The sequence below is a fragment of the Rousettus aegyptiacus genome, unplaced genomic scaffold (assembly GCF_014176215.1).
Source record: "Rousettus aegyptiacus isolate mRouAeg1 unplaced genomic scaffold, mRouAeg1.p scaffold_m13_p_8, whole genome shotgun sequence".
NCBI lineage: Eukaryota > Metazoa > Chordata > Mammalia > Chiroptera > Pteropodidae > Rousettus > Rousettus aegyptiacus.
This window is the reverse complement of record NW_023416311.1, coordinates 88267551-88289219: the sequence shown is the minus strand read 5'-3', so window position 1 is coordinate 88289219 and position 21669 is coordinate 88267551. Positions and strand designations below refer to the sequence as shown.

The 21669-nt window shown below is 35.6% G+C and overlaps 1 protein-coding gene across 1 annotated transcript in view; it reads right to left on the bottom strand.

Annotated features, from left to right (window-relative positions):
* OXCT1 (3-oxoacid CoA-transferase 1) overlaps positions 1-21669 on the bottom strand; it is a 113189-nt gene that overhangs the window by 53849 nt on the left and 37671 nt on the right. Inside the window, exons 8-11 of the mRNA XM_036225589.1 lie at positions 9743-9850; positions 8532-8646; positions 7062-7156; positions 5214-5262 (exon numbers count right to left, since the gene is read on the bottom strand). Coding sequence (XP_036081482.1) covers positions 5214-5262; positions 7062-7156; positions 8532-8646; positions 9743-9850 — 367 coding nt within the window. The remainder of the gene's footprint in view (positions 1-5213; positions 5263-7061; positions 7157-8531; positions 8647-9742; positions 9851-21669) is intronic.

The window sequence follows — 21669 nt, the reverse complement described above, 5'->3', positions numbered from 1 at the left end:
CCTTGGTCTGTACCCTTCCTGGCCTCCCACCAGCCCCACTTGCTTCACAAGCCCCTGCTAAAGGCTAGTAGGAGTGAGTAGGAAAGGAGTTCCTGGGATGCACCTATCAGAATCCCACACTATTGTGATCACTAGAGTGAAGGGATTGTGGAATAACTATGAAGAAATGGAATTTTGAAGGGGATGACACAAGATGTTCTTCAGATATTTCTTTAAAAACAATGAATAATCTAGAAAAAGAAGAACTACCTAATTCCTTAACATCAGTATCCCTGAATCTCCTCTTTCATTCTCAATCTCTCTTTCCTTTCTTGCCCCTATAAGTTTATATTAAAACCATAGGACTTTGATGAAACTGGAGAATGACACTGTAATACTGGTCCACTTATTGAATGTTAACTTCTTCTTATGAAAACCTCCCTTAAAACTTACATCTCATAATAAAAGTTGAGAACTGGGAAAGATCTTCAGGGCCTTCTAGTCCCCACACAACTAACAATATCACCCGACTTGTATCTAAGCTGCTTTCTTCTTGTGATCTATTTCCTGTCTGTCCAGGAGCTTCCAGTGCCTGGGAGAAGCTTGGGGTCTCCACCAGAATGATGCTCACATGCCACTTTGTCAAAGGTCAGTCAAATGTGTGCAGATGCCGTACGCATCACCCCAGTGTAGCATGGCAGACAAAAAGAAAGGAAGGAAAGTTGTGATTCCAAGACTGAAAGAGAGGAAGGCTCCTGGGCACGACAAGACCAGCGTGCTCTGAAATTCCCTGCCACGCAACACAGCTGTACTCAGCTCCTCGAGCCTTGCCTGAAGGCTAACTTCTCCATCGATATCTACCTCTATTAAGCTCAAATATGGAGAAAGAGTAAAGACTATTTAAGTTAGGCTGAAACATTTATTCCCCAGAGGAGTTTGATTCTAAACAAAGGAAACATTTTCACATCTTTCAAAGAACGGTAAAGCTAAAAAGCTCTGGCAAACACTTTCTGGTGTGGTTAGTAAGAGCTTTTAGACAGCACATAAGATTTGAAGGACGAAATGAAATTATGCATGTGAAGTCCTCACTCTAGTGCCTGGCACATTAAAAGGGCTCCATGAACACCAGCTTTTATTAGTGTCATTGTTACTATTCCTCATTCCAAACCTACATATAAAAGAGACAATGCTGCTGCTGCCTCTCAAGGACTAGATGCTATAGGACCAAGCAATTTGCTTTTACAGTGGGGTTTTACAGCAAGCCTGTGAACTCTTGGCCTTAGGACAGGTATAATACAACTAAACCTTATCCCTAACCCAGCTTCCACATCCAGCAAATTCAGTTCCTCACCAATCCTGTGAGGTGAAGAGGCATGGAGAAATAATTTATAGGACAATAAAGTTGAGAAACAAAAATCTCAATTCTTTGTTCTCTATGTGTCAAATTACAGTGTCTACCAAATGGCAATTTCTACTAACTGATAGTATATAGAAGGTGTTATTTACCACTTCATAGAAAACTTTGAGATCAATGCAGGGAGTTTTAGCCCAGAAAACAATTCTCATGAAAAATATTGTCAGGCCCCTGCTAATACATTATGGTATTATGAATTACATTCTTCAGGAGCAAAGTTAGTTTTCAGCATTTTAAAATATCTAGTATCTAAACAAAAATAGATATCTTAAAGTTGAATCTATGTTTTTCAAATACAACATCCAAATGTAGTCAAGAATTAACTCTAACTAATAATACAATTGCTATCTTAAAGAAAAAGCGCTTTCTTATTCAGCTATTTCTGATTCCCAGCTCCTCTAATTTTTTTGTGAGTAAAAGTCTAGATCCTTTCATAGTATTTGGGCAATAGTGTGTCCCAATTTCACAGTTACTGAGTCCTTTGGCTCATGATTTAACATGCCATTCACTCACTATCAAGTAAATACTATGTGCCTTGGAGAGTGTTACAAACAAAACACAGATACCCTGAACGAGCAGTTAACACCCACTAGAGTCACATGGAGGGCTAATAAAAATGTAGACTGCTGAGCTCAATTCCCAGAGTTTGTAATTCTGGAAGCATGTGCTGGGGCATCGGAATTTCCATCTTTAACAAGTCCTCATGATGGCAATGCTGAGGCCGTGGGTCTAGGGACCACACATCAAGATCCACTGCCCTAAACAAAAGGAGCATCCTCTCCAGCAAGAGAGATAAATGTACACTAATATGCTGCAGTAGGATTTGGAGAGGAAAAATGAACAGACCTGAAAGATAGGTATGATGTATTTCAATAGCAAATTACCGATAAGGAAATGGAGAAGAAAAAGGAAGGAGACAAAGCAAAAACCTAGTGAATGGCACAGGAGGAGCCAAGGTACTTCCTTGGAGGAGGGAAAAGTATGAATCATGACAGTCATGATCAGAGTGGCCCCAGCAGTCCAGTATGGATGGAATCAGACAAACTTGTGGAGTACAGGGAAAGATAAAGCTGGAAGGTCAGTTGCAACCATTAGCTAGATCTTGAATGCTGTACTCTTTATATATTAGGCTGTAGGCCTGTGATACTTCAGGTGTGGCACATATACCTACAGAACAGAGCTTCTCCTCCTCAGCACTACTGACATCTGGGGCTGAATAATTCACTGCCGGGGGATGTTCTGGCTATTGTAGGATATTTAGCAACATCACTGGCTTCCACTCACTAGATACCAATGACACTGACCAAGGCATAAAAATCAAAAACGTCTCGAGACATCATTAAATGTCCCCAATGTCACCTCTTTTTGCTGACTGAAAACCACTGCTATAGGGCAGGGGCTAGGGACAGTTACAAGCCATGAGATTAATATGGTGGTTCTTTCTAAAGCAATTTTAATCAAAGGTAGGTCATTTAAAACATTATTATTTATATATTAAAATAAGAAAATAAAATAAGAAGTAGAGAAAAACAAAAATGCATATTAATATGAAAGCTAAAACACATGAGACTTATTAGAAATTTCACAATTGCATCGGGAGACTGCAGATCTTCACAGGACCTCTGAAATGTTCTAAGCACTGCTTTTGTGAAACTCGGCTTACCAGAGGGTACATAGCTCAATGCAGAGAAAAAAGCCAGAGGCCAAGAGAAGACTATTGCATCTCATCCCTAGCAGTGTTATATTGAACACATCGCTTCACTTTACTGGGCCTCAGTCTCGCAATCTGTGTAATAAGGTTTTACTTGAGGCTCAAATGGTACAATAGATATGAAAAAGAATGCTGTAAACAATATAGTGTTATATAAGTGGTAATTCATTTTTACATAATCATATGAGATTATTATTTTTAAAAAGGACCATTAGAAATAGTTCTATTATTATTTTAAAAATTTGATACACTGATTATACCCAGAAACATACTCTTTATATTCATTTCAAGGGACTTCTATAAAAATCCTCTCAAATTTATACAAATAACGGGTTGATCTTCCAGGTTAATCTTCCAAATTTGAGGAGTTGAGGAAACCACCAATTTATATTCTGGGTTCTCTACCTCAAAGTATTTTATCCCTAATTTAGATAGCTCCAGAATCAAAAGTGTCATAAATCCCAAAGAGGACTTTGATGAAAGAGTTAGAATATTATTAAAATGATCTGTAGCCTAGCTTCACAAAAGCAATGAATTACTGTTTTACAAAGTAGTTTAAGATGATACGTGGTAATTCAAAAGTTCAAATATAAAACTGGTGGCTTCATTAGGACTGAGCTACTTTTAAACTCGATGGAATCAAAAACAGTTACCATCCAACAATTTCATTGAAAAGATTGACTATTTTTCCTAGGAAAGTGGGTTTCATGAACTCAAGCCTGAAATTTGGAAAGTGGAGTTATTCATTTTGCAAATAACTCACTGATATCATAAATTAATTAAACCAAGCAGCAATATTTTCACAGATCAATGAGCTATTGCTAAAAGGTACAGTACAATTAAATTACAACCTTGGTTAAATGTCATTGCTTTATCACAGTGGGGCTTTCAGAGTTGAGTTGTGCTAACTAATTCGACTATTCAACCAGAAGCTGTTTTACTTCCAAAAATTCTAAGTACCAAACATCAATTCTACTTGGCAGCTGGCCTTTATGTTCAGCTCATATGTCTTCTCTGAGATTTAAAATACTATTTATGAATGTAAAGTAAGAATAATACTTTTGCAGAGGAAGAGGGAGTAGGAGTAAAAGAAGGGTAAAGAAAATCAGGCTGAAATACAAAAATTAGCTTCTCATGGGCAGCCCCTTCTTAAGGATAATTTTCAGCCCCAAAACAGAGGCAATGTGGCCTCGAGCACGGCAGTGACCACGGCCAAAATGTCTGACCTATCTTTCCTCTTCTAGGCTGCTAAGACATGCGAGCCTACCTTCCAGGCAAATAAAAAGCTAACAATAAAGGTAAAGCATCTTAGGGTGGGAACAATGACGTGACAAGCCTAGCGTTCTCAATTCAAAAAAACTCTAATTATTATTCATATCACTGGGTCCTACTTAGTGGCAGAGCATATCTTTCAGCACCCTTGAAGCTTTGAAGAATGCTCGCCCAGCCTGATGACAACTAGAAGACAGTAAGTGTCTCCTAAAACAAAAACCCCAGTGTACCAGATCTTTTATTTTTGCCCCTATGGATCCACTCTCCCACCCTTTTCATCATGAGAAGGCAAACCTATTTCAACCTGAGGTTGTCCAATGCGAGATTCAAACAGAAGACCCAACAGAGGAGACCTTCACCCAAGTTGTGGCAAGATGGCTGCGATCTTCTCCCAAAGGCCACCGTTCCTGTTAGGTGGCCCTCTCTTACAGCTGCCTCTTCAGGCCTAGGGTGATGATAACTCCCAGTAATACTTTATCATCCCTTCCTGGTTTCCCTTGATCTTGTCCACACCCTTGTAAGTTATCCCTTCCTTTCATTCTCCTCATGACTCCATTTGAGAGTGCTCTCTATTGAGAGCCAGGACCCTGACTGATTAACACACCAAAGCTCTTCCCATGACATGTAGCTCCGCTTGCAACTTCTCCTTTATCTTAATCTGCCCTAACAAGAAGCCAGGCAAAGATGAGACTAGGAAGGATTATCTCTCTTCTGCAGTGAAAAGTACAGTGGAACACTCTCTAGGAAAAGACAAAGAATCAAGCTTAACTTACTATTATTTGCATAGAACTAAATTAAGAGCAAAAGAAAACCTAGAAAAACATTTAGTGAGTATACCTGCATTGATTAGATCTGCATCAACTTCATTTGGTGATGGATATGGACCCTGTCAAATAAAGCCAATTAGTCAATTAGAGGTTTTTCACTGAATTGCACGCTAAAACTGTAATATAACTCTTCTAAACACTATACTATAACTTTTCTAAAAATTCAAGGAAAATATCAAAAGGCTTGAGGTGAACCCTTGAAAACTAATTCTGATGTTTTCATGGCTCTCTTTCTCATATTGATTAGTCTTTTCTACACTAATAATTGTGACTGAGTAAATGAAAAATATTTTCTAAAAATTACCAACATTTGAAAGAAACGTTTAGTTGTTAGAAATATAGGTCAGTAAAACAAAAGGTAAATATTTACTATCTACTATGCAGCCTATGTTATTCATAAATCTCTCCCTTTAGTATCAATGCATATAAAGTAAATGCCTGTGTTATTTAGCTAGAAGGACCTGGAAAGATAAAGTTTCAGCTTTGTGGTATGCAGCAGCTAAAGTCTTCAATTTGGGGTTTGGACCTTACCTCTCACAACTTGTAAGTTTGGCTACCTTTATTATCCTTTTGCTCACTTATTCTTGGTAAGTTTTAAAATTTTTTTCTATGTATTTTTATAAGGGATCTCTAATTACTTGAATGGGGTGAGTAATTTCACAACATATATTAAACAAAAAGAGAGAAAAACAAAAAGTATAATGAAGATATATTGGTTGTGAAATTTTAATAGACTTTTAAAGGGACCAAAAATTTATTTTTCAAATAACCTGAAGTGTAAATTAATGTTTAGACCTACATAAATTTTTCTTTAAACATTGACCATGGGTAACTCATATAAATTTATTTCTCTTATCATCAAAATGAGGGAGTTATCACTGTAGATAATCTCTAAGGTACCTTTACAATATAAGTCTTTGACTTCATCTAGACATATATCATTTTTGTGTCTTTGAAAATGTCATTATTAATGCCTCAATTGGTATTGACTATATGCTCATTATTATTTATATTTTAAATACTAAATATACATTTTATATATGTGCAAATTTTATTACATTAACAGTTAATATATCAAAGTGGAGGCTTCAGAAGAGTAGCCAAGAGGTCACTTTTGTTGTAAGACATTTTGTTTTCATTAAAGTTAAGATCTACGAGGAACAATAAATTATCTAAACTCTAAATCGTCTTTGCCACAGTTAATAATTAAACAAAAAATGTCATCTAGGAAGCAAAAGTACTTCTTACATTTATTATAATACTGAAAAAAAAAAAAAAAAACCTGTGGCTGAAGTCTATGAGAACAATGAGCTCATCTGGAAGGTCAGTCTTGAGGAAAAGAAAAGTCTACCCTTTGGACAACATGACCTTTAAAGAATAATTAGATGAGAAGCATTTGTTCGACTTTTTGAATTAATCAACTGTCAAAAAATGTCCCTGCCAAGTAGAAACCTTACCCTTCAGTTTGAATTCAGAGCCTTACTGATTTTTACTTAATGTAGAATTGCTAACAACCTTCATTCATGTCCAACCACTTAAGCATTTAAAACAGTTAACTAAATAGAAAAGCAGTGAGGCCTCTCTGAAGCAGGGCAGTACACTAGGGGAGGTGGAAGCTGATAAAATGACAAAGGACAAGCAGTCAGAGCTCACGTAGACAATTAACTATGTAAAATACAGCGCTACGTACAATTATCGCCATTTTATAGTAAAGTTAAATATTTTATTTTGATGATACACAAAAAAATGAGATTGAGAACTTTAAGTTAACAACTCTCAGTAGTAAGAAGATTTCACTATATGGAATATCTCATTTTCCATCAAGATTATATAAATAAAACTTTAATTTCTATCTTACCAAACCCAGGATTCCATTTTCACTTTGCAGATAAACAGTTATATTTGGGTTGATAAAGCTGCTGGCCAAAACTGGGATCCCTATGCCCAAATTAGCTGGAAAAAAAAGGATGTTAAGGCACAATACAGAAAAGGTAGAAAGATAATGTCATAAATCTTCTACATATATAAATCTGAAGAGAAGGTACTTTAAAGGCACTTGCTCTGAATGGAATCACTGAATACATTCTCAAGTCGCCCTCTAGACACTATTTTGTAATTAATCACAGCTTTTTCAGTAACAGTAATATGCTTTCCTATAAATATATCAAAGTGGAGGCTTCAGAAGACTAGCCAAGAGGTCATTTTTGTTGTAAGACATATTTTATTTTCATTAATGTGCTCTGCAAGTTTGGACTGATGTATTATGACTTATAATGACTGATGTATTATAAACATGGCTTGGCCTCTGTTTAAAAGCACTTTTCAGTATTCAAAACTCCAATTAAAAATAGATGATTTATTATTCTTAAAAAAGGACTACCATTTCTAAATTCAAAAATGTTTTCTGACAATACCATAATGTCTGCCTAAAAGCATATCAACTCCTTTTGGTCACTGTGACAACATTCAGTGGAAACTGAGTCTTCCTTAAGATGTAAGTGGTGGGGAGGTTTAAGTTTCAGTGAGTACAGTTGAGACCATAGAAAAAGTAGCTGTGTTAAGGCATCAAAGAGCTAATTAAGGATGATAAATCTTCTTCCTCAGATGATCAAAATAGGGTCAGCCCTGATTTATGTAAATGGTAGGGGTTTAGTCTTGCCTCTCAACATAAGCAGGCTGACCAGAGCAGAGATTCGTTGCCTGGAACAATTGCTTATGCTGTCCACTACCACTGCAAAGTGGCAAACACCTACTGTTGTTTGAATGCATTCAAAATCCAAATACTCATTGAACTAAATAATCACTACCTACCTCTTTTTTGACAAAGTATTTAAAGCAAAATTTGAATCATTTACACTTACAAAAGATTAGACATAAAAGGGTGCACTCATGGGATCTTTGTCGGGGGAAATGGGGGTCTTTAAGAAGTTGGATCTTGTGTTTCATAGAGTATGCAAATGTCAGAACACAAAGAAAGTAAATAGCACTGGTTATAACTAGTACTTCTGAGATTTGAAACCCTCATCTTGGGTAATCTCTTTTCCCAATAACCTTTAGCCAAATGCCGGATCATACTGAAATACATTGTATATTAGAAAATAGCTAAGCAAATTTTTGGTCACCATTTTGCTTCAAGCAGGGAAACTATTATAATTCCAATTTCATATATTTGATATCTTCAGGTTATATGCCTATTTTGTAAAACTTGATCAATTGCTTTAAAAGTTACAACAGACTAGGAAAGAAATGCTATGCAGGAGGCCTAGTAGCTTGATAAATATGGGAAAGATGATGGCTATGTCTTTGGTCCCAGAAAAATAAAGGATACCATACATGCCGTCCTCAAATTCAAGAGCCGCTCGCCTGATGATACGTTCCCTCACATTATCGTCAGGTCCACCAGATTCGGTTTTTACATTGCCCTCTTTCCGGATTGATAAATTCTTTAGAAAGTAAGTGAAAGAGGTCAGATTTATTTGAAGAGAAAGATACACTTGTTCTGTTTCTTTGAAGCAAATAAACACTCTGTTACTTATCATGCTGACTGCTACTAGCGCCTCTTAAGGATCCTGCAACTAAATTCTCTTCAGATGCTCAGGACTGAGCCAGAACAAAGAAAAAGGGAGTAGACCTTGAAACAGTATTTACAGGGCTGTCAGAATGTGTTTACCAGGTTTTACTGTTCTCAATTGACTATTTTCACCTGTAGAGTCTAGGCTGGTTTTGCTACAAATGCTTAACAGAAATCATAAAAATATCCAGAAACCAGCCAGGAAAGTACTTCCATTGCTAAATCTCCTTGACGACTTTGGTTCCTATTTTCAAATGTCCCATTCTTTCTCCCTAGCCCCCTGACATTAGTTTTGGATTGTAGAATGTCTTTTTGTTCTATGTCCACAGGGTACAGGGGTGTCTCTGAGTCCCTGATATCTCTGTTGCATGTCTATTCTGTTGCTGATCCCTAGATCCTTATGAATCTTGGTATCAATTCTGGCCCAGCTGGTCATTCTTCATGCTGAGAATACTTGCAGTACCTCTAACACTCCTAAAAGCCACTCCTTGCCATAATCGCCTACCAACCAGCTACATAGAGCCCAACGCCTAATGCTAATGGGAAATTATGTTCTTTCTGGACTCTATAAAGTGCAAAGCAACTTCAAGATAGATAGACATTTCTGAACAATCAAATGTTAAGAGTCCGGCAGAGGTAAAACCATCACAGACCTGATTAGCCTTCTCTACCCTATAGGAAAGGAAAGATGCAAAACTATACAACATAAATTAGGATAGTTACAGAAGACTGGAAAACACAGCCTACAAAATCATATAACTTGGTGATATATACCTTGTGAGCACTATGCACTGTGGGGCTGGATAACAATAACACAGATGATCATGTCCCTTCACAATGGTCACATGAGAAGCTCCTGCTACTAATCAAAGCAAGAATTCCTGTTCAGCTCTAATTACCTATTATCTGGAATGACCCCAGGAACACGTATCTCTAATAATCAGATCCTAAGGAGCTAAGTCAATTACCTCAATTCTTTTCTCATATTTTTCTCCCTTTATAAGGCGATCTACATAAATCTGAGGAACATGAATGTCTTCTGGGGCAAATGACCCAACATCCACGATTTCTTCAACCTAGATAGAGAAAAAAAAATTTTAATTAAATAGTAAAATTTTAAACTGAATGTTTTTTATTCAAAAAAATGAAGTATATGCATCTTTACCTCCGACTTACATTGGATACACAATGTAAAAAACATATACACACACAATACACACACATATATGTGTGTGTGATGTTTACCATACCTTCTGGACTCATAAAAAAGAATAAATTCAAATATGTGTGTCTGAACATAAAACACAGAACATAAGCTCCAGAATTTAGTCTTTGCCTAAAAAATTCTGTTACAAATTTGTCAAATGATTTGGCAGTACAGCTGCTTGAACTTTTACAAACTGCAGTTCAACTATGCAAACTTGAAAGTACATCCCTTAAGACCAGATTTTCAAATTAATGGCAAATTTATCATATCAAAACCAAAAATCTATAACAACATTTGCTTAGTCAATCAAAGAGCTTTTTAAATATAGATACAAATGCTATCTATAATAGTTTTTAATTATTCCTTTTGTTAGCTTCCTAGGATCGTAATAGCACTGCAACCACTGAAATAATTTTACTTAACGACAGATTACTAATTTCAATATGGAAATTTCAAAAAAGAAATATTAACTAATAACTAAAAACACTCAATGTAATTAGAATTAGTCATTCAAAGAGTAAAAGGACATTTTATAGCAATATGAAATGCCCCGAGTTAGCCAGCTATTTTAGAATTTATTTTAAAAAAGGAAAAAGTAGTTTATCACATCAACATTAAAAAAAAAAAAAAACCCAGAACAATGAGGAACAAGAAAAACTAAGGTCAATGTTGTCCTGGTCAAAGAATTATTTTTCTAGCACCGAGAAAAAAAAAAACATGATCTTGAAGATTGTGCGTGCTTAGCTGAAGAAATTCCATGCCCAAAGCAAATAGCTACTTTCTTCAATGAACTGACTTGTATAAGGATAGTTGTATTACACTGGTCTCCTAAGCTAATAATTGAACTCTCCAGAAGTTTTTGAGGTGAAGAAACTCTATTTATGTATTCCACCACGTATGCCCACACAGTGCTCCTCCTACAATGAAAGGATACTAGAGGTTAAAAAGATGTTTTAGTTGTTGCGCAGTGCTTCTAAATAACTGAAAAGGAATAGGACTATGGTAGATAAAAGCTATCTTCTTTGATAAACAGAAGGATCTTGACCAAAATCAAATAAAAACTGTAAAGAAGAGTCAGGAAACATTTGTACACATCTAGGCTGAAAGAGTGGCTGGAGATGTATACCAACAGTCATCCAAGAATGAGTCAGGGGCAGGCCAGGGGACTACCCCATCACTGTACTCTGTATCTTCCCTTCCAAACCTCTCAATGCTCTGATGTTTTCCACCCAAGATGGTGACCAGATAATGAGGAAGTGGAGGCAGGACATGCAAAGCAGCTAAGGACTATTGCTATCTCTTTCAATGGATGGGACTCTCAGCCATTAGGGCTCATTCTGGTCTTTACACTTATTCATTCAACCCTTCAAAGAAGTTCTTGAATTTAAGAATTTCTTTATACATTAATCCATTATGCTGAGGACAAATACGAAGACTTCTTGTGAAAATACTAACCACAGCAATATTTGTTAATATTATTAAAATATTAATAAAACAACCTAAATGGTTAATAATAGGATAATGGTAAAATATGTATGGCGTATCTACAAAATGAATATTATGCTCTTATGTTTAATGACATTTCATAATTTAATGTTTTATAAAAAGTGTAAGATTTTGTATAAATACTTACAAATAGGCACTTTGGCCCAAACAATTATTTCTATACCTACCGAAGACTGAAAGGAAATATGCTGTCATGCTAATAATTACCATCTCTGGGTGATGGTACATTTTTGTTTTCCTTTAACTTTTATTTTATGTTATTTTTTTAAAGATGCAATAGACACCAAGAAAGTAGTTTCCAAAACTAGAAAGTACATAAGTAAGGATATGATAAACCCCTTAATTAGTTAGACAGGTACCAAAGAGAACATGTTAAAAAGAAAATAGAGACTCTAAGAAAAACTCATTTCTTAACTCTGTAAGCACTTCCAACTTATGGAATAAATTAAGAAAACCCTTTTGCTGACATTTTCGAAGATAATAATGTGAATTATTCTCCATGTCTAACACTGTTCCAAAAGTTCAAACCCTCATATCTCTTGCTTGAATTATTGCGGCAGCTTCCTAATTGGTCTCCCTGACTTTATTCTTCAATAGGCAACAAATATAATGAAAATGGGGGGCGGGGGAGCAATACTTCTCACTCAAACAGAAATGTTGACGGTAACCAATCACTATTTTCTTGGCTTCACCAAATGAAGTTTCTACAAAAAACACCAAATTAAGACAAAGTTTCCTCGCTAAGGGCAATCACATCATGACTTTCACAACAAACAGAATGAAAGATCGTGTCCTGGTGAAACAACTCTGATGAAAAGCAAGGCTCTGGTTAAACATAATCAGGTCCATACTGTCATTCTAACATGATTTCCAAATTGCAGAAAATGCATGTGCAGCATTTATCAAAACAACATCAGCACTTGACAGCACTGAAAATATCTACACAAAAATCAAAGCTTTCTCAGAGTTGGTTAATGAAGTTAACACTGAAGGAAAAAAATAATTTAAGTACAAACCAAAAGAAGAAAACACACATTTTCAAACAATCTGTGAAAAGAGTTTTAAAAAAAAAAAAAAATTGAGGAGGCAGAACTATCTTAATGCTAGCTACCGAAGGGACTGAATGCTTCTGTGCCAATTTTGTGTAATCATGAGAAAGAACAGTAAGAAAGCACCAAGGTAGGGGGAAAGTCTAGTGAGATCAGGAAATAACATAAGAGTGAAAAAATATGAAAAGAAAAAGATGAAAAAAATGAGCTTATTAAGGAAAAAGTGAAAATAAAAGTTCGTAAGAGCCCTCACTAACGATGGCAGAAATATACCTCATAAAATCACAAGGGGATAAGACAGAGAATAAAGAACACAGAAAGCACGTCAACGCGAAGCAATGGGCATGCGTGAGTGTCCTCAGATGAGATCAGGATAGAGGAAAGGTAGCTGCGAACCATCCGGACTTCTCCCTGGCACTATGCACAGTTCTTATGCAGCACCATCTGCTACATCCAAAAATCCAGACACTTGAGGCTTCTCTAATTAGTACTTGTCTTCAGTCATTAGCAGGAAAATAGAGGCTAGAAAATGTTAATTATTATTGATTTGAACTTTGTTTTAAAAGGTTGCTTTTTCTGCCCTGTCCTTTTCCTACTTTATATTTCTAAAAAGTTTTATTTTTAAAGCTCAGAGAAGGATAAGAATGCATCCTTGGATGACAATGTTTTTGTTTTTACTTGGCAAACATTATTTATATCTCAGGTAAGGGAGGAAACAGAGAAGCTGCCAGGCAATAACTTTTTTATTTTTTATTTTAGTGACAACCTCAATCCATTATAGCCACAAAAATGGGCCCAACCCTGAAGGTTGTTAGTGAAAAAGCTGCACACCTGCAAATCTCGCCGTGCGATGCAAAGTGAGGGCTGTGGTGGGAGGGAGGAATCACACTGCATAATTTTTTCCCTGAGTCATTTTAACTTTCAAAAAGGTTTGGGATGAAAATTCTTCTTTTGTCAAATAAAAAAGCAAACAACAAGCAATAAAACAAACATAAAAACAAACAAACAACAACAACAACAAAAACACTAAATAACCTCAAATTAGCAAAAGCCAAAGACTAGAAAAATGGAAGAGGGAGGCAATGAGCAATGACAGAAAAATTACAAGTTAGATGCAGAGGTGCTCTGGATGTTAATTTAGCCCAGAAAATGGGTAAGATGAAGAGAAAACGTGGAGAAAAAGGTCAGCATGCAGGGGACATCCTTCCCAAAATCCAAAAGAGAAAAAAATGTTTTTAAATTAATTCAAAGGAGCAAGATGGCGCATATCTTCTTAAGCTTCATGATAAGGGGTGCTATGACTAGTACAAAAATATAAGAGAAAATAACATGAAAGCAAAAAGGACTTGTAACAAACATATATGGTCTTAGATGTCTACATAGACATGCACGAGGACTGAAAAGACGAGTGGCTAATAAAAAATTTGCAAGCTTAAAAGTGGCAGTAATTATGATTGCGCAGTCATTATTGAAACCGACCTAGTTAATTGGATCTCTACCAACAGATAGTCTACAATGCCCAGTGAAAATAAGCTGACAAAAGAACATGCTATGTCAAGAAAACATGCACATGCCTGGGGAGCCACAGACCTAGTGACGAAATGTGGTAAAGTATATTTAGAGTGAGTTTAAAAATAGAAAAATTATCACACTAATGACCACATAAGCAGAGTACTTACCAAATTAAAGATGTAGATGACATATTTTATAGAAATGACAAAATTGGCTCAGAAATAAGAATAGTGATATCATGAGACACACCAATTATTTCAACATCTTCTGTTCAAATTTTGCTAATAAATTCTACATTGCCTTCTGACGAGTTCTATCTTTCAGAATGAAACAGTGAGACAAACCATGATTCTGGATTTCTAACCAATGAAAATAAACTGCTTGGTAAAGTAGAAATGATCAAAATCCTAAGAAGTGACCATGTAAAACTAGAATTTGTAACAGACAAGGAACTGAATTTTGGACATACATAGAAATTTATCCTGGTCTTTGAAGAAAAGTAGATTTCAAAAAGTTGAGAAGAAAAAATAAGCAGGATCTATTGGTCAGAAACTCTAAATGATGAATGGGCTTATCAGGCTCTCAAAACCTGCATTCTGACAATATGAAAATAGATCATCTTGATGATGAAAAGAATGGTATATAAGTATAACATGGATAACTATGTGTTTCCTCATATTTTAAAAGAGAGACACCCATGACCTAGGACAAATGGGAGTTACATGAAACTTTAAGAGATATGTCAAAGGCACCAAACTAGAATGGGATGAATCATGTCCAAAAGCTGATGAAAAAGTGTTTTGGGGTGATTCTGTTGTTTTTGCTAATGGAGAATTCAGAAATGATAATCACCACTGCTTGAGACAGATGACAGAAAGAAGCAGAGCACTTCAATTTCCATTTGCTCCTCACAGCCCTATTGGGAAGAAGGAGAAGGCAGAACTAATTGAATTCCAAGAAAAGATACCCAGATTCTCTGAACTCTTTCCAAGTTGTAGGCCCCCAAAAATTATAGCCCAAGATTCTTAAATAGCCCAAGATTCTTAAAGAGCCTGAAGATATATGGTCACAGAATTACAGTCAAGTGAAAAATATGGTAGATGGTAGATGGAGAGAGACAAATATCCTTTTCAAAACAGGGCTTCATTCACAAGAGTATTTTAAAATAATTATCAAACACATTACCTGTAAAGTCATAAACAAAGAAAAGAATAGTGTTAGACATCAATAAAAGCCATGCCAAATGAACTTCATTAATTTGCATATCAGGTTAGCACATTGGCAGCCCAGGAAAAAAAGCAGTGTGTGATTTCACAAGGCACTTGACCAAATCCTTCACCCAAGAGTTCTACAGACAGAGTGAGAAAAAGTAACTTGGATTCATTCACTTTAAGTCAATGTGAATTAAGCACCTACTAGATACAGCAATGAAGAACATAGACAGGGAGCCTGCTCTGATATACTAGTAGGTAGATAATAACTACCTGAAGAACCACAAAAGTATCTGATGGCTAGACAAAGCCTAAGAAGTCTCCAATGCTGTTGTTTTTATCTTTGGGGGGAACACATATTTCTTTAAGAACCTTATGAAAGATACAAACTAGTCATACACACAAAATTTCTTTATAAAATCCTTCATGAGATTCAAGGGATTGGTCCACAAACATACCCCCTACCCACTCTACCTACCAGCCTCGGTCCTCAAATAAGAAGAAAATCCCTGTTCTAATAGTTCGATATCTTTGGTCCTATCCTGTTCAACATCTTTATCAAGGTCTTAAATAAAGACAGAACACATTCTGACTTGTTATGGGGCAAGGGATCTAGGTGCAACACTCAATTCCAAACAGATGTGTTCCTGCTCCCATTAGAGAAGACAACCTCAGGCTCATGACCTCCAAGTGTTTACCAAAAGTTTCAGTGAGAAAAACAATATTCAAGGATTCCAACCACTCTTTTAATGCTCCAAGAATAGTATGCTCCTGGAGCAAAACAATATCTTTATATCACAATTATAAAGTCAGTTTCTCTTTCTTGCCATAAAGTAAGTTCTTTATCACAATTAAAACAGGATGCCTAAGATAAAATTCTATCTAGTTTTAATAGCAGGAGTAGGTGTACTCCACTTAATCATTGGTTTCCTTTAAGTTATAGGTACAATCAAATCTATAAATAAGCACTTTAATGTTTATTTGGCATCCTGCAGCTCATTCATGTTTGCCATTATGGTATAAATTTTTAGTTCAATCTTAGCTCCACTTTACAGCCCTAACCATTGCTTGTCTTTCTTTTTATAGTCCTGTTTTTAATTGATGTTATCCTGTATATTATCTGTGTCTTATAAATATCTCTGGAACAAATTAGATAAAAATTAAACAGTGCGTTTGTCAAAATGGAGAATGATACAAGGCCAGAAGGAATAGCTGATATGATTAAGGTAAGAAAATGGTCTCTTCTGGTTAGGAAAATAAAATAGGCCAAGATTAACTGACTGAAAGTCACTAAGGATCAAAGTTAATATTGTACAATAATACCTGGCCTAATAATTTTTTGGAAAATAAAAGATTTTAGCTAACCATCATCACGAAGACTGTAACATAATAGAGATACCACTAAGAAATCAAAAGAATCTTCCTTTCTTTACTTGCTGCCTAACTTCAGAGTTGATAATAATTATTATCTTTAACCAAATGCTTGTTATGAAACAAAAACAGTCCTTCTTCCCTATAATATCTCATTTAAAAATATGAGATGAGAAGGAAAATGGATGAAGCAGTTTGAATTCTTCAGAAAATAGCGTTAAAATAAATCAATTTATTAAAACTATGTCTAACAGCAAAAAAGGTAGAATAATCATTTCGTGGGCTACCTTAATAGTTTTTGTAACATGGGAGAAATTCTTTTTTATTTAAAAGTAGCTTATGATAAGTATTATTTTCACTTTAATACCATGTCCAAACAGTCTGGTCCATGCTGGTATTTTGCTAACACTTTTTACTTGACCAAAAATGCCAATCTTCACTAAATATGTGATTTAATAACATTCAGGCAGTAGTATAAAGATACAATTTTATGTGTTATATCTTTTTCTATAAGGAAATTTTATTAGAGCTATGGGAAACACAGAGAAGTAACTAAAATGAGTACAACTACCCGAATGAATTAAAATATTTCTAACATGTTCATTCAAAGCACCAGTCTTATACTACTAAGAAAAAAAATTATACCATTATCACATATCCCAAAAGAAACTGAGAATTAAGCTGGAACATTTTTCAATGAAGAGAGTTATAGAGAAACAGAGAAAAAGAAAAACACAGAAAAATTGCCTATCAGTGTTGCCAACTAAAACTTTAAAAGGTTACTATTTAAGACTGCTTCCTTCAATTTGGGTCTTTTAATCAATCTTGGAGCTTTTTATAATTCAAGAACACAGTATTTAACACATAAACTGCAAAGGAGAATTGAGTTAAACTCTAACATTTCCGGAACACAGATAATGGCTGCTTAATCTAACCGTGATCGTGAGTTGAATTCAGCTTGTGAATGAGTCAATAATTCCTAAATTTAAAATCATTTAGTGTGTGCAATAGAATAAAAGATTTCTTCTTTCATGTCATCTTTTAATGTTCTCCATGTTTTCATTTCTATGAAGCAATAAGCAAAGCAGAATCCTAATCCCATTTATTTCATTAAAAAACTAAAATGCCATGTTTGTTTTCCCAAATTTAGTGAAAGCAAGGTAGGCATAAAATGCAAAAATAAACTTCAAAACAAAATACACTCTCTCCTTCCTCTGTCCTTCAATGTCCCAAACTAGCCTTTTAAGTCTTAAATTCAAACATAATCATCACATTCTCAGCTGTGATTTTAGGAGTGAGATCAAATGGCTTTTCCTTTAGAACAAATAGCAGAGACACACAATCAGTTTTAAGGCTGGTGTCACTTGGTCCCCATTTTCTCCAACAAGCTGAATTAGAGTCTCTCCTGACTAGGAAAGCAGGGCCAGTCGTAACTCCGAGGCTATCATGCACGACTGAAACCTACAGCTCATTCCTAAAACCCAACACCATATTCAAAAAGTTAAGAATGACAATTAAAAGAAGCACCCTGACGTTTTAGACAGAATTTATCCACTAAAGAAAAGTGTCTATGGTTTATAGAAAACATCAATTTATTGATGCTAATACTCTGTAAGAGTAATTTCTGTTCGTATGATTCTAATGCCATGCATTTCATTGATTTCTCCTATACTTAAAAAATAAGGAGACAACAAAGCATGATGCAAAAAACAGGATTTGGGTTCAGAAGATGCAGATTCTGGTTTTAGCCCTAATATCTCTTAGCACTGTATTTTTATGTGAACTACTTACAGTTGTTTCATCTCTAAAATGTGAAAGTTTAACTTTAAATGATGCCCAATATTCTTTCCAGCCCTCTCATGCTGTAAGTCTACATTAGTTCCTGGATGTTTTATCATAAGACCTTAAAGTGCGCACATCAGCATATCTTTATAATTATCCTGGGTTGTTGAACGCTTAGATTGATTCCCTCTTACTGGGCATACTGAGTAAATGCAACACATGATTTTAATTCCATGATATTTAGTATATTTTCAATACCCCTCGGTACTGGTTTATTTGCTGTGTCAAGCCTCTCCTTACTAAGCTGCCTATTGCATTTACAAGGCCAGTTTATTTGCCAGCAATTTATAACCCTTTGCATATCTAGTTAACTACCATATGGCTTGTTCTTGTTTAGCTGAGTAGTAAAAAGCCTACTGAATGAGACACACTATCTATTCCAGCCAGCATTAAAAAGCACACCTTGAGATAAAATGATTCTAGAGAAGTCAGAGGAAGCTAGTCACAGTAATAAGGAAGGGAATAACAGAGCAGCTGGTGGCAGATTATCAAGTCTTTCAATGCAGGGCTTGACAAAGGCCTCAAACATAAAGCTGTCAGGACCCACCATTGAGCATAGACATTTTTTGCTTTCTTAGACCACGGCAGGATAATGACGTCAATCAACTAGAATGGGCAGAACATTTCTAAGCCAGCAAAGTGATCCTTTTATTTTAAAACTGCTGGTTCAGTGGCTCCAACATCATGTATCGAGCATCTGTTATGTGCTAGGCATTGTGTCAGGTACTGGGGATATAAAGATGAGTAGAATAAGATCCCACGATGTGCTTGGTCTAATGGAGGAGATAGGTAAACAGCTAATCACAATATAACATAGTAATAAATGCTATAATAGAGGGAAAGCTCTACTGAGCAGCAGCAGATGAGCCATGAAAAGATCAGGGATGGCATTCCGGCAGCAGGCAGGGCTAGGGTGAAGACCCACGATCAGGATGTGTTCCATGGGAACGTGCAGAGATGGCGCCTGTGAAAGGATTTAGGGTGCACAGGAACGGGAGTGACGGAAAGAAGCTCGAAATTTTTATTTTATGGATTGAGGAGCCTAATTTTGGAAAAGCTATCAGATATAGCAATGGCTACCCTGAACAAAAAAGAAATGTGGTTTCCTTCATATTTCAAAAAACTCACATGAGAGTTCACCTTAACTAATGCTGCCAGGGCAGTTTCTTTTGATTACTGTGGCTTCTCTCCAAAAAGAAATTTTCAACACCTTGGCAATTACAGTCTCTCACTTTTATTAATTTTTGGTTTGTGCACCTGGATTTTCTAGGGGTCTAGGAAAAGGCCGCTGGGACATTTGAATATATTCTAATTTTAGGAGGCTGCCATATGCTGTGGGCTCAAACTACAATAATGATACATGCGGAAATGTGTTTATAAGAAATATAACCAGTAACACAAAAGGGGTCAATGAGTAACATTTATCATTTTTCTCTCACGTATCTCCTCCTTAAATCATTTATGTAAGCCATGACTTTAAAATGCCTTTCTTTTTTAAGTTATATTCTTGAATCAGAAAGATTGAGAGAGTAACTCCTAAAAAGAAAAAAAAAATAGCAGCTAATTTTTAAAATGAAACAATCTTGCACACAAGCCCTAATTATCACTTCAGTATTTGTAGACTAGAACTATATTTAGGGTGGAAAAAAATAACACTTTTTGACAAGGTCTCTGAAAGAAGTGAGGAAAGCCACTATTATTTTAAAATCCCAAGCTAAATTCTTAACATCTGCATGGAATAAATCAATAAGTAGGTCAAATTTGTTAGTGAAAAACTAAAGGAAAAAGCAAAATTAGTAAATAGAATCTCCTTTTTTGCTATAAGACAATTTTGTAAGAAAGCATCCCCTCAGTTTCTATCAGTCATACTGTGCCTTATTATTCAATAAGCTTTAAGGAGAGAATATCACAGGTAACGAATCCAAAACCATTATGTGATGTTGGAAATGTTCTCTGGCCCTTTCTTCCCTTCTCTTTCTCAACATAATCTACGTCCCATTTTCAAGGAGATGATTCTGTGAGTAATCATGACCATAAGTTTGAGAGAGCTGTCTCAAAACAGTGAATCAATAGAGCACTCGACTCACCCCTTATGTTAGAAATGGGTTCTGTAGGTATAGCTGCCAGTTATGCTTACCCTCTCTCAGAGAGCCTTATCCATCTTTACTTCCTTCCATAACTGGGTTACTGCTGCAGGTTCAAGATGCTCTTTCTTTTCTGGTTTACCAGCTAAAGCCAATTAAGTTCTTGCCCAGGAGGGAAGATCCCCTAGGAAGCTGGGTTCACATCCGGAGAGCCTAGCTCCAGAGCACACATCATTCACAATCCTGCACTTCCTCTTCCTCTCTCTTAAAAAAGCTCCTCATCTAAGTGGGAGATTTGGAGAACACCTGGAAATAAATTACTAGAGACACTCCCATTAAAATAACTATAGTAATACTTAAAACACCTAAAATCACAAAAGAAATACAAACAACCAATAAATATTCAACATATCTCATTATCAAAGATAAGTAAATTAAAACCATAGGGCAGCATTTTTCACCTAGCAAATTATAGAAAAAAATTTAAGTATAATATCCATCTTACCAAGAATGATTCGAAATGAAACTTTTACATATCACTGTGGGGTTATAATTGAAAATAGCTTCCTAGAGAACTATTTAGCAATATTTATCAAAAGCTTATAAAAGGTTGATGTACAGCCCCCCCCAAAAAATCTACTTCTAGAAATTTTGTCAAGGAAAATAATTAGACATGCACAGAAATAAGAATACTCACTAAAGCATTATTAATAATTGTGAAAGCTGGAAAATAACATAAAAGTCCAACAATAGGGAGCAATCAATATAAATTTGAGTATAACTACTGAAATATCCTTTGGGGGGGAATATTCGATAACCTGTAAAAACATTCTTAATGTGTTATATAATAAAAAGTAGACAATATGGTCCTAATCTTATCAAAACAAACATATGTATAAACAGGAATTAAAGAAATCAAGCCAAGAGACATCCAACTCCATTTTTCTCCCCTGGTCCTTGGTTCTCATTTTATAGCTTTTAGGAGATTATCCTGTTTTATAACTTTTAAGAGGTTAACATCACTGAACGGGTTTTAATTCTGCGTTTATAGAAGTATTGACACTGTCCCAGAGCTACACTTAGTTGGCTAAAAAATTTGATTAGTTAAATGTC